The 12,632-nt window shown below is 38.5% G+C and overlaps 1 protein-coding gene across 2 annotated transcripts in view; it reads right to left on the bottom strand.

Moving 5' to 3' along the window:
• LOC126476135 (caspase-8) overlaps positions 1 to 12,632 on the bottom strand; it is a 132,105-nt gene that overhangs the window by 88,700 nt on the left and 30,773 nt on the right. For both annotated transcript variants that reach the window (XM_050103521.1, XM_050103522.1), the window contains exons 3-4: positions 9,421 to 9,568; positions 7,598 to 7,810 (exon numbers count right to left, since the gene is read on the bottom strand). In XM_050103521.1, the coding sequence (XP_049959478.1) occupies positions 7,598 to 7,810; positions 9,421 to 9,568 (361 nt within the window). The remainder of the gene's footprint in view (positions 1 to 7,597; positions 7,811 to 9,420; positions 9,569 to 12,632) is intronic.

Genomic DNA, 12,632 nt, shown 5'->3' with positions numbered 1-12,632 from the left:
TACACTTATAAGAAGATATTAAAAGAATTTTAAAAAGCAGAACAACAATGCCACGGGCTGTGCTTGTGTTGTACGCATTTCTGCTGCTAGGCACATATAGCACAACTCATTGCCAGTTCAGTGCCGCAAGTGGTGTCGACCTGGCCTGTTCTGCTCATCTGCAGAGATCGTTTTTGCTAGAACTGTTTTGTTCTTATTTCATTTTTTATGATGGCAAGTTTAAGTGAACAATGTGCAGCTGTGAAATTTTGTTTCTACTCAGTAAAAATGCTGCTGAAACTTAATTCTGAAAACACCATACCAAAATGATACTATGGGAAAAACTCAAGTACACAAGTGATTTGCTCGATTTAAAAATGGTGACACGTCGATTGATAACAAACCTAGTTTCGGACATCCATTACCTACCTGTATCAACGAAAATACTGAAAAAACTTTGAGAGCTTGTGCTTAAACCTTTTATTTAGAAGTTTTAGGAAGACTGTGCAACAGTGTTCATGAAAAAAGATCCGATTTGTGTCAGACAGGAGACTGGTTCTTCCACAACAACAACACACCTGCATATACCGCAATCTCTGTTAGATAGTTTTTTACTAAAAATGGCATAGTTCCGTTGCCCCATGCACTTTACTCACCTGACATGGCTCTGTGAAACTTTTCTTATTTTCAGACATGAAAAGGGGCATGAAAGGACACCGACTAAGTCAAGAAAAACATTAGGGAGGAGCTGTCGGCCCTTTGTTAACACTATGTCGTCCGGCGACACCACAGTGGTGTTGTGCACAAAATAGTGTGCCAACGGCCAGAGACACAGTGGTGTCATGTGCGTAGTATCGCGCAGTGGCCGGTGACAGCATTTTAGTATCTTTTGCATTCTGTTGCTGTTTTGTTTAGGTAACCGTAAGTTACACACCTGAACAAGTTTTTTGTTTTTAAAAGTACTTGTGCCCTTTCATCATGACAGACGAAAGAGACGATACAATTATTTACAATGAATACGTAGATGTCTTGTCTGACGTTCCAGATGACTTGGCCAATTGGGAAGAATACACTGGACATTACATATAAAAAAAAAAAAAAAAAAAAAAATAAATAAATAAATAAATAAAGCAGAATCTTCGGAAAATAGTGAAATACATCCAAGAAGAATTCGGCAAACGTTACAGTTGCGAACTGATTCCGATGAATCAGACAAAGAAGACAGTGCACAGTGATCAGACTTTGATTTACCAAGGACCAATAATAAATCTGAAGGATCTCATGTGTCCAAACATATTTCCCAAAGATACACAAATCATCGAGAATATTGTAGAATTATATATTGGGAACAATATATTTGAATATATTGGCAATGAAACCAACAAATACTACATTAAAAATTGCAACAGGAGGAAACTGGGTAAAAAAAATGCCAAATTTGTCGACGTTATGGGACACGAACTTAGAAAACGGTTTGGGCTTGCTATTCTTATGGGAGTTGTAAAAAAAGCAAAACCCAATGATTGTTGGTCAATGAATCCATTGATAGACACATCGATATTTCGCAAAACGATGTCCTGCAACCCATTCAGACAAATATGATCATTTTTGCATTTTTTGGATAACAACAATAAACTGGATAATGCCGACCGGCTTTTCAAACTGCAATTTGGATTGATTATTTTTCCAAAAAGTGTAAAGAAACTTTTAATCAAGTCGAAACATCTCAACTGATGAAGGAATGATACGGTGGCATGGATGGTTAAATTTTAAGTTTACAATCTGTCGAAAATTACGAAATATGGCATACTCATTCAGATGCATTTCCTCATTCTGCCTTTAGTAAAAACAGTGATGAAACTATTGACATCATCTTATGCAAAGTGGCATCACCTCTAAATGAATAATTATTGTAACAGTGCAGAACTTGCAGAGAAGTTACTTGATAAGAAAATTCAAGTTTGTGGAACAATACGGCAAAATAGAGAATTTCCGGAATAAGTAAAGTGCACAAAAGTCAGTTTGTTTGAAGCTTGTCATCAATGGAAAGGTGAAGTACTCTGACAGGTACGGAGAGCTTTGAAAACTAAAATGATACAAATGATCTGTACAATACACAATGCCACTTTGACTGACACTCAAAGAAAATGTAGAAAAACCAAATACACAATTTAAAAAAACCTGAAAGTGTATTAGACTACAACAAATACACGAAAGGAATGGATCGGGCAGACCAATATTTGATTTATTACCCTATATACAGAAAAACTATAAATGGTCAAAAAAGGTTTGCATGTACCTCTGTAACTGTGCATTATTTAATGCATTCCGTACATGTCAATATTTCAATATATAACACAAGAGTCTCCGGTTTCACGATTTTTTACTGAACGTGTGTGGTTCATGGATGAACAACCATGTACCTGCTTCTGAGCAAAACTTGCAGGTTGCCACTACATCACATACATCTCATCACAATCCAGATGACAGACTTTCTGGTCACCAATAACACCAACTAATACTTATTTCTGAAACAAATAAATGAAAATGAAGAAACTGCCATGTATGTTCCAAATCAAAAACGGGAGAACAATGAACTTAATGTGCAAGTCTTGTAGAGTTGCGTTACAACTTGGAGACTGTTTTGCTGCATATCAGATAAAAGAGAAATACTAAATACCAAAGACAATGCAAATAAACAAATATATGAAACAAAAAAAAATTATATTTATTTACGTATGTATATCTTTGAAATTTCATGAATGTACGGGAACAGGGTTGTGAACTTATGAGAAGTAACGATGAGATTAGTAAAACTTAACAATTTATAATTTCCTGATAATGTCAAGAATGCCAGCAACAAGCCAAGTAATCCGAATTGGCACTGCCAACGCCAAGCGAATAAATTTGTACAAGACCTGCAGACGGCAAAATGTTAAGATGACTGCAAAAAATGTTTCGAACAGTGAAAGCACCAGTGGGACAAATGTACAGGGTGATTCAAAAAGAATACCACATCTTTAAAAATGTGTATTTAATGAAAGAAACATAATATAACCTTCTGTTATACATCATTACAAAGAGTATTTAAAAAGTTTTTTTTCACTCAAAAACAAGTTCAGAGATGTTCAATATGGCCCCCTCCAGACACTCGAGCAATATCAACCCGATACTCCAACTCGTTCCACACACTCTGTAGCATATCAGGCGTAACAGTTTGGATAGCTGCTGTTATTTCTCGTTTCAAATCATCAATGATGGCTGGGAGAGGTGGCCGAAACACCATATCCTTAACATACCCCCATAAGTGAAAATCGCAGAGGGTAAGATCAGGGCTTCTTGGAGGTCAGTGATGGAGTGCTCTGTCATGGGCTGCCTGGCGGCCGATCCATCGCCTCGGGTAGTTGACGTTCAGGTAGTTACGGACAGATAAGTGCCAATGTGGTGGCGCTCCATCCTGCTGAAATGGAATCTCCATACAGTTGATTGTGGAATTTGCAGCTCTCTGCTAGCTCTGCGAGTCGATTTTCCTGGGCTGCGAACAAATGCTTGCTGGATGCGTGCTACATTTTCATCACTCGTTCTCGGCCGTCCAGAACTTTTCCCTTTGCACAAACACCCATTCTCTGTAAACTGTTTATACCAACATTTAATACACCACCTATCAGGAGGTTTAACACCATACTTCGTTCGAAATGCACGCTGAACAACTGTCGTCGATTCACTTCTGCCGCACTTAATAACACAAAAAGCTTTCTGTTGAGCGGTTGCCATCTTAGCATCAACTGACGCTGACGCCTAGTCAACAGCGCCTCAAGCGAACAAATGTACAACTAAATGAAACTTTATAGCTCCCTTAATTCGCCGACAGATAGTGCTTAGCTCTGCCTTTTGTCGTTGCAGAGTTTTAAATTCCTAAAGTTGTGGTATTCTTTTTGAATCACCCTGTATTACATGTAATGGCGAGCATTTTGAATGGTATAAGATAGTTCTTGAAAATATATAGCCTTTAAAAAACAATTCCTTTTTTTGGCAGGTGGGGAGTGGGTTCCCCTTTGTACAAACATACTCTGCAAGCCACCATATTGTATGTTGTTGAGGCTACCATGTACTACTACTAATTGTTTCATTTCCATTCCATACGCAAATGAAGTCTGGGAAAACATGTCTATACGCCTCGAAATGAGCCCTACTTTCACTCACCTTGCCTTTCCAGTCCTTACACAAATTGTATACTTGTGGCAGTAGAATCATTCTGCAGCCAGCTGTAAATGCCTGTTCTCTAAGCTTTGTCAACAGTGAAAAGAACGTTGTCTTTCCCCCAGCGAATCCCCTTCGAGTTCACGAAGTATCTGTATTTAGCACATTTCGCTGACAAATCTGGCAGCACCCTTCTGAACCACTCCGATGCCAACCTTTAATCCGACCTGGTGGGAATCCCAGATGCTCTAGCAATGCTCAACAATGGGTTGCACGAGTGTTCTATACACGGTCTCCTTTGTAGATAAGCTAGTTTCCAAAAACTGTCACAATAAAGCAAAGTTTACATCTACATCTACATCCATACTCCGCAAGCCACCTGACGGTGTGTGGCGGAGGGTACCTTGAGTACCTCTATCGGTTCTCCCTTCTATTCCAGTCTCGTATTCTTCGTGGAAAGAAGGATTGTCGGTATGCCTCTGTGTGGGCTCTAATCTCTCTGATTTTATCCTCATGGTCTCTTCGCGAGATATACGTAGGAGGGAGCAATATACTGCTTGACTCTTCGGTGAAGGTATGTTCTCGAAACTTTGACAAAAGCCCGTACCGAGCTACTGAGCGTCTCTCCTGCAGAGTCTTCCACTGGAGTTTATCTATCATCTCCGTAACGCTTTCGCGATTACTAAATGATCCTGTAACGAAGCGCACTACTCTCCGTTGGAACTTCTCTATATCTTCTATCAACCCTATCTGGTACGGATCCCACACTGCTGAGCAGTATTCAAGCAGTGGGCGAACAAGCGTACTGTAACCTACTTACTTTGTTTTCGGATTGCATTTCCTTAGGATTCTTCCAATGAATCTCAGTCTGGCATCTGCTTTACCGACGATCAACATTATATGATCATTCCATTTTAAATCACTCCTAATGCGTACTCCCAGATAATTTATGGTATTAACTGCTTCCAGTTGCTGACCTGCTATTTTGTAGCTAAATGATAAAGGATCTATCTTTCTGTGTATTCGCAGCACATTACACTTGTCTACATTGAGATTCAATTGCCATTCCCTGCACCATGCAGCAATTCGCTGCAGATCCTCCTGCATTTCAGTACAATTTTCCATTGTTACAACCTCTCGATACACCACAGCATCATCCGCAAAAAGCCTCAGTGAACTTCCGATGTCATCCACAAGGTCATTTATGTATATTGTGAATAGCAACGGTCCTATGACACTCCCCTGCGGCACACCTGAAATCACTCTTACTTTGGAAGACTTCTCTCCATTGAGAATGACATGCTGCGTCCTGTTATCTAGGAACTCCTCAATCCAATCACACAATTGGTCTGATAGTCCATATGCTCTTACTTTGTTCATTAAACGACTGTGGGGAACTGTATCGAACGCCTTGCGGAAGTCAAGAAACACGGCATCTACCTGTGAACCCGTGTCTATGGCCCTCTGAGTCTCGTGGACGAATAGCGCGAGCTGGGTTTCACATGACCGTCTTTTTCGAAACCCATGCTGATTCCTACAGAGTAGATTTCTTGTCTCCAGAAAAGTCATTATACTCTAACACAATACGTGTTCCAAAATTCTACAACTGATCGACATTAGAGATATAGGTCTATAGTTCTGCACATCTGCTCGACGTCCCTTCTTGAAAAACGGGGATGACCTGTGCCCTTTTACAATCCTTTGGAACGCTACGCTCTTCTAGAGACCTACGGTACACCGCTGCAAGAAGGGGGGCAAGTTCCTTCGCGTACTCTGTGTAAAATTGAACTGGTATCCCATCAGGTCCAGAGGCCTTTCCTCTTTTGAGCGATTTTAATTGTTTCTCTATCCCTCTGTCGTCTATTTCGATATCTACCATTTTGTCATCTGTGCGACAATCTAGAGAAGGAACTACAGTGCAATCTTCCTCTGTGAAACAACTTTGGAAAAAGACATTTAGTATTTCGGCCTTTAGTCTGTCATCCTCTGTTTCAGTACCATTTTGGTCACAGAGTGTCTGGACATTTTGTTTTGACCCACCTACCGCTTTGACATAAGACCAAAATTTCTTAGGATTTTCTGCCAAGTCAGTACATAGAACTTTACTTTCGAATTCATTGAACGCCTCTCACATAGCCCTCCTCACACTACATTTCACTTCACGTAATTTTTGTTTGTCTGCAAGGCTTTGGCTATGTTTATGTTTGCTGTGAAGTTCCCTTTGCTTCCGCAGCAGTTTTCTAACTCGGTTGTTGTACCACGGTGGCTCTTTTGCATCTCTTACGATCTTGCTTGGCACATACTCATCTAACGCATTATGTACGACGGTTTTGAACTTTGTCCACTGATCCTCAACACTATCTGTACTTGAGACAGAACTTTTGTGTTGAGCCAACAGGTACTCTGAAATCTGCTTTTTGTCACTTTTTCTAAACAGAAAAATCTTCCTACCCTATTATTGTCCATATGTGCTTGTTCAATTTCATATCGCTTTGTAACATTATGTCCAGATATTTAATAGAAGTGAATGCTTCAACCAAAATACCACTAATACGATGTTCAAACATTACAGGATTTTTTTCCCCACTGTGTTAACTCCTGTTTTTTCTACATTCAGAGCAATCTGCCATTCATCACACCAAATTATTTCTAAGTTATCCTTCACTCCTGTATCAGTCACCTCAAGACTGTACTTTCCTGTACACTACAGCTTCACCAGCAAACATTCACCAACTGCTGCTCACCCTATCTATCAGATCATTCTGCAACAAAAAGTTATAAAGAAATGAATATTCAAATTACTCTGATCCATTCCATGGACATCCCTTGCCTAGAAAGTAGATGAGGAAGCTCTTCTCCCTTTAAGTTTTATCTGGATCTATTACAGTATTCAAAACCTCTACAACTGTAAAATTTCAATATCACCAGGAGGACAATTGTGTTTACACAATCATCAGATTAAGTAAAAAAAATGGACATAAGGTAATTTGATTTGCAAATAAATATCTACAATGAATATTAAGGTAGTTGTATCAGTCACAGAAACAATCACATTCTACGAAAGGTGTTCCTGCTTCACAGTCAGTCAGCACATGACAGACTGGCAGAAGAGAAGCGTTGTGGCTTGATACCAGTACCCAGAAAACGCCTTACTGGAAACTAAAATGACAAACTTGCTTCTGTTGGCAATGACCTATCTTGTTGTTGGGTATAAATAATTTGTGATAATAAAACAAAAATGAGAAACTGACTGGCAATCTGCATTCACCATAAATCACAACTTTCAACATTTAATATTTAGGTTTAGCACAGGAAAGAAGTGACAGGTAACAAGACTGAGTTAAATATTCCCAAAAAATTTACAATTAGGTAGGTTGCACTTTACAAATAACAATAATTCAAAGTACAAATCACTTACTTTTATTCTCTGAAGAGCGAGGTCTTCATTATCATAAAGTAAAAAGACAAGTGCAATCTTCTCATAGAAGTCCAGTTCTTTCTCAATATCAGACACCTGATCTGGTGTTATATGATTGCCTGTTAGTTGCCATCGTGGATTCACTGTATTCCTTTGATGACCAACATGTTTCACAGGATTTTCATGATCATTTGCAAGTTTTATATCATTTGGCTGTAACATCAATAGCAAAGGCAAGTGACGATACTCTATGAATACCAGTAATACATAAAAAGTAAGTATGACAAAAATTGAAAGAAAACAGTATGCGAGGGTATGATATTGACTAATCAGGATGTATACATGGACAAGAAAAAAAATCTTATATTTCTTGGTTAAAATACACTTTTTACAGGATGAAATAAAACTTATCAATCATCTGAAGGGTAAAGATTTTATAACCCAGCATAGAACTTCCCGACACTTTGAGAACCAAAACCGCGCAAAAAGCAACGTGTCTTGAAAGATCTTTTGCGCATACACTGAATATTTTTCTATTTTTCCCAGTCGGCAAGACTCAGCACAATCAGGAGGACCTCTGAAGATGTCCAACGTAGCTTTGAATGAAACATCAGGGATAGAAGAGTTCCATAGACCAAGACCATACAACCCAGAAGAATTCTCAGCAGCTGAAACATATGGTCATGAAAGCCTTCATTGTATGACCAAAGTTAATGTTTCCGGATTTACTGTACACATGTCAGCAATGTGTGAATGCCACATCAGTCCCTTGCTTAGATATCAGTGCTTATATACCCACATCAGGATCACACTAGATTGCATATATGTTGCAACAACTCTCTCGAATCTGAATGGGGAACTTATCTCCATAATGTTTTACCCAAGAGGATATCATCATTAAGACAGACAATAGGCTAGAAATCCTTATTTTAAGTGATTTGAGTTATAGGTTTGTCCACAAACTGCACATTTCTTATCAAACTAATTTTTTAAAAAAAAAAAAAAAACACACACACACACACACACACACACACACACACACACACACACACACACACACACACACACACAGAGAGAGAGAGAGAGAGAGAGAGAGAGAGAGAGAGAGAGAGAGAGAGAGAGAGAGAGAGGAAATGAGCTAATGTTTCAAGGGATTTTTCTAACATTTCACCAACACAGTGTATTGTCTTATGGTGACACTGCTTGTTGACTAACCACTAATTCTACAGAATGAAATCACAGGAGTTACTCAAGAATGGCCAAAAATTGTTTCCAAATACAAAGTAATGCATAGATAGCCAACCAGAATCTTTGTCTTGAGGCAATGGCATTTATTTTTAAGGTACGAGAGTAAGCTGATAGAACTGGAGTATATAGTTAAAAAAACATGCAAGAAATGCTTTCTATTTTGTCACTGGAGATGACATCTCCTCACCACAACACACATGCACCCATCGCCCAATGCGCATTTGCGCCATGCGATATCCTGCTGAGAATGGACTAAAATGGTTTAGATTCTTAAAAGATAATTGGAGAATTCCCCATTATGACTATTGGTGCAGCACTTAATTTTGATCTGTCAGGAAGTTTCAAATCCAAATACACATTGTTTATCTTGTTGTACAGTAAGCAATTCTGTTTCAAGTTACATAAGTAATCAGGTTTTTATAATCCACTGCTCTTGTATGCATGGTAACCCCCCCCTGCACACACACACGCACACACAGACACTACAGAACAACCAAATGTTTTCTTTTTCCTTTCACTGACTGCTTGTTGTTAAACAATCACTGACAAAAAGGACCTGGAAAAAAAACACTTACCTCCACATTATCTGTTTCTATATCCTCATCAGAACCACCCAGAAATTCTGATGAATTATGATCAGATTCTGCGAGGTCAATTGCCTTCTTGACAAGAGATGCTACTTCGGTACTAGAGGACTCTGAAGAACAGTTTGGTATCTCCATCCTGTGACAAAGATAGTCATCATATTGATATCATTACAACACTGTACATATCAATAAAAGTTTCTAAGACATTTTAATTAAAAATGTTTATGAAATTAAACAGCTGACACGACCGATATCCAACTGAGAATGGACTAAAATGGTTTAGATTCTGAAAAGATAGTTGGAGAATTCCCATTTTGAGCATCAATGCGGCACTCAATTTTGATCTGTCAGGAAGTGTCAAATCCAGATACATATTGTTTATCTGATTGTACAGTAAGCAGAACCGTTCCAAGTTACACAAGAAATCAGGTTGCCACAATCCACAGCTCTTGTATGCATGGTGAAGTAGTTAAGTTCCTGCATTGTTCTACATAACTTTCTAAAATCAGCAGGAGTTAAGAGTGAGTTGCTCCAACAGGAAATAAATATGAATTAAATGTGCATTCCATGACACATACGAGCTGAATATAACTCATGAACAAGGGAAATGAATTGCCGTGAAATTTCTACAACAAAGAAGTAGCAATGTACAATTTCCTGCCACTGAATCCCCTGTCGCTACTCTTCCAGGTGCTTTCCTTCTTTCCTTCTAGCCGATTGCCCCTTTCTCTTCTCCTGGATTTTCTGCCTCCCATCTCTAACTTGTGCGTCTCCCATGCATCTTCACCACTCTGATTAAATGCCCATACCATGTTAATCTTTTTTCAACAAATCATCTCTTGTTGGGGGTACTCTTGTGTTACCTCCCTAACCCATTCATTTCTCATTTTTTCCCTTTTTTGTTACACCTACCTGACTTCTCCAGGACTTAATCTCACTAGCTCACACCAAGTTGTTCTCTTTCCTTCATGTCCCACGTTGTAGCAGAATTTAGGACAAATTGTATAAACACATCTGGTATACCACCTATTTACTTGTTTAAAGTTCCATACCTTCCTCTCACACTTCACATAAAGCTCTCAGCTTGCTTTGCACATTAACTTATTCCTTTAACATTTCTTCCCTTTTCCTGTATTATGCTCATCAGATACTCTAAATTTCATCATTTTCAGCTGCTCCCCACCCAGTGCTATGTTTAGTATAGATCTACACTTTTTGTTATTGTGACCAACAGCTCACACTTGTCTGCATTAAATTTTAGATCATATTCTTATACAACTCCTTTCCAACTAATTGCTCCTGAACTTCATCCTCATTCTCCCAGACACTCCCAAAATTCCTCTTCATTCTCCCATACCATAAACTCATCAGCAAACAACACTGGTGTCATCTTACCTCCATTATCTCTCACCATTTGTGTCACTACGTATATCAATTATCAACACTTTGAATAGTAGTACAGATCACTTCCAGATACAGTGTCACACTTTTTCTAAATCCAGGATGATGATCAGTAGATTTATCCCATACTCACAGCCATGTTTTTGCAGCTATCTCACCGAAGTATGAGATCTAGTCTACTGTTTAACTCTCCAGTCTGGAGCCATACTGTTTCTCTCCCAGTTGCTTTTACATTGCTCTCCAGATTCTTATCAGATTTTCGCATAGTGGCACTAAAGGATGAAGCCCCTATAGTTCTGAAGAATCCATCTATCTTGTCAAATTAAAATAACATACTGAGAATTTTGTCAGATAGGATAGATTCAAATGATGTAAACTGGACACACAATGAGTTTTGAAAGTGTTTCATCCCAATTTATTTGCACAGTATAACACCTGGTGGCCCATTCTGGTAAATAGATGCACATCACCTTTGTGATCCCATAAGGAAGTAGAATCATCCAACTACTACGCGTGCCATGGATTTGGTTAACATTCACGGTGCGGAAAAAATAACTGAATTATGGTTGTTCAGTTAGAACTGCTGCACTGAGAAGCCATGGTCAGTATAAAACTGCTTCTTGATGTTTCATCTCCAATTGCGGGAGACATCTTCTGAGGTAAAAAAAGGCTACTGCCATTAAGGTTTGAGGGGCTCTAGCTTTTATATAGTGCACAGAGGGTACCACAATATGCCATGTAATGCTGACTGTGTGACTGCATTTATGAATCTCTATAGCTTTTCTATACATGTGTGCATGATAATGTGATGTCTTTGTTAAAATGCTCATCTCATTGGAGCCAAAACATCAGAAAGCAATTTTGTACATTGACAATGGCCACTCAGCCCAGAAGTTTTAACTTGAGACAACTCTGGCTATGAGAGCCTACATTGTATAATTATGATTGTGTCAGTGCCCAGTGTTCAGTTTGCAGATAATTAGGACTTTTAAGGTTAATATTTACTAGTTCAGAGATTTCCAGACACAAAGTTATTATAAAGTTTCATATTCTTTATAACAGACTATTTATTGTGCATGTTATTTTAAGGTGAAGAATTTCACCTTAACCGACACTGGGCTAGCAATATGCAAACCTTCACACAAACCAACACGTTTATGTTTTATGTATGATTGCTAATCACAAACTATAATGTGAACTGACATATAGACGTTACAAGTGTACCAGTCTAATGCAATCTGGCAGATGTTAGTCGTATACTGATCAGACAAGGACTTTCTTATTCAAGCCGACAAAGACGTTTAACGCTAGGTGGGTTCAGACACTTACACAATCTGACATAAAAGTTTTTGTCTGTATGCTGGCTGGTCAGGGAGTGCAGACTCTGAGACAGGGGTCACTATAAATACACAGGCATACGAGCACATTCTAAATTCTGAGATTACATAATACTTTGAAATTCTGTAAGGTTTGATTTTACTATTTTGCACAGATTCTTAAGACTTAACTATTGTTTGGTTTACGTAAAATGTTCCAGGTTAGCAATTCACAGCAGTATACTGAATACAGTTATTACTTGGTTTCTGAAATCCCCTATTTACAACTATGGCATCCATCTTTAAGTAAATACTTCATGATTCTAGATTAATCAAAATCTTAATTATTGACTGAATTAGAGAGTTGTATTGTCAGATTTAGGGAAAAATGCAGCAGTAAGATCCTACTGTCAAAGTTCCGAATCTTGCAGTCATTAAAGCAAAATAGGTGATTGAAATCTGGAGGTTCTGATCTTTTGAGTC

This window comes from Schistocerca serialis, chromosome 1 (genome assembly GCF_023864345.2).
Source record: "Schistocerca serialis cubense isolate TAMUIC-IGC-003099 chromosome 1, iqSchSeri2.2, whole genome shotgun sequence".
Taxonomy (NCBI): Eukaryota; Metazoa; Arthropoda; class Insecta; order Orthoptera; family Acrididae; genus Schistocerca; species Schistocerca serialis.
The sequence above is the reverse complement of the archived record's forward strand: the minus strand, read 5'-3'. Positions and strand labels throughout refer to the sequence as shown.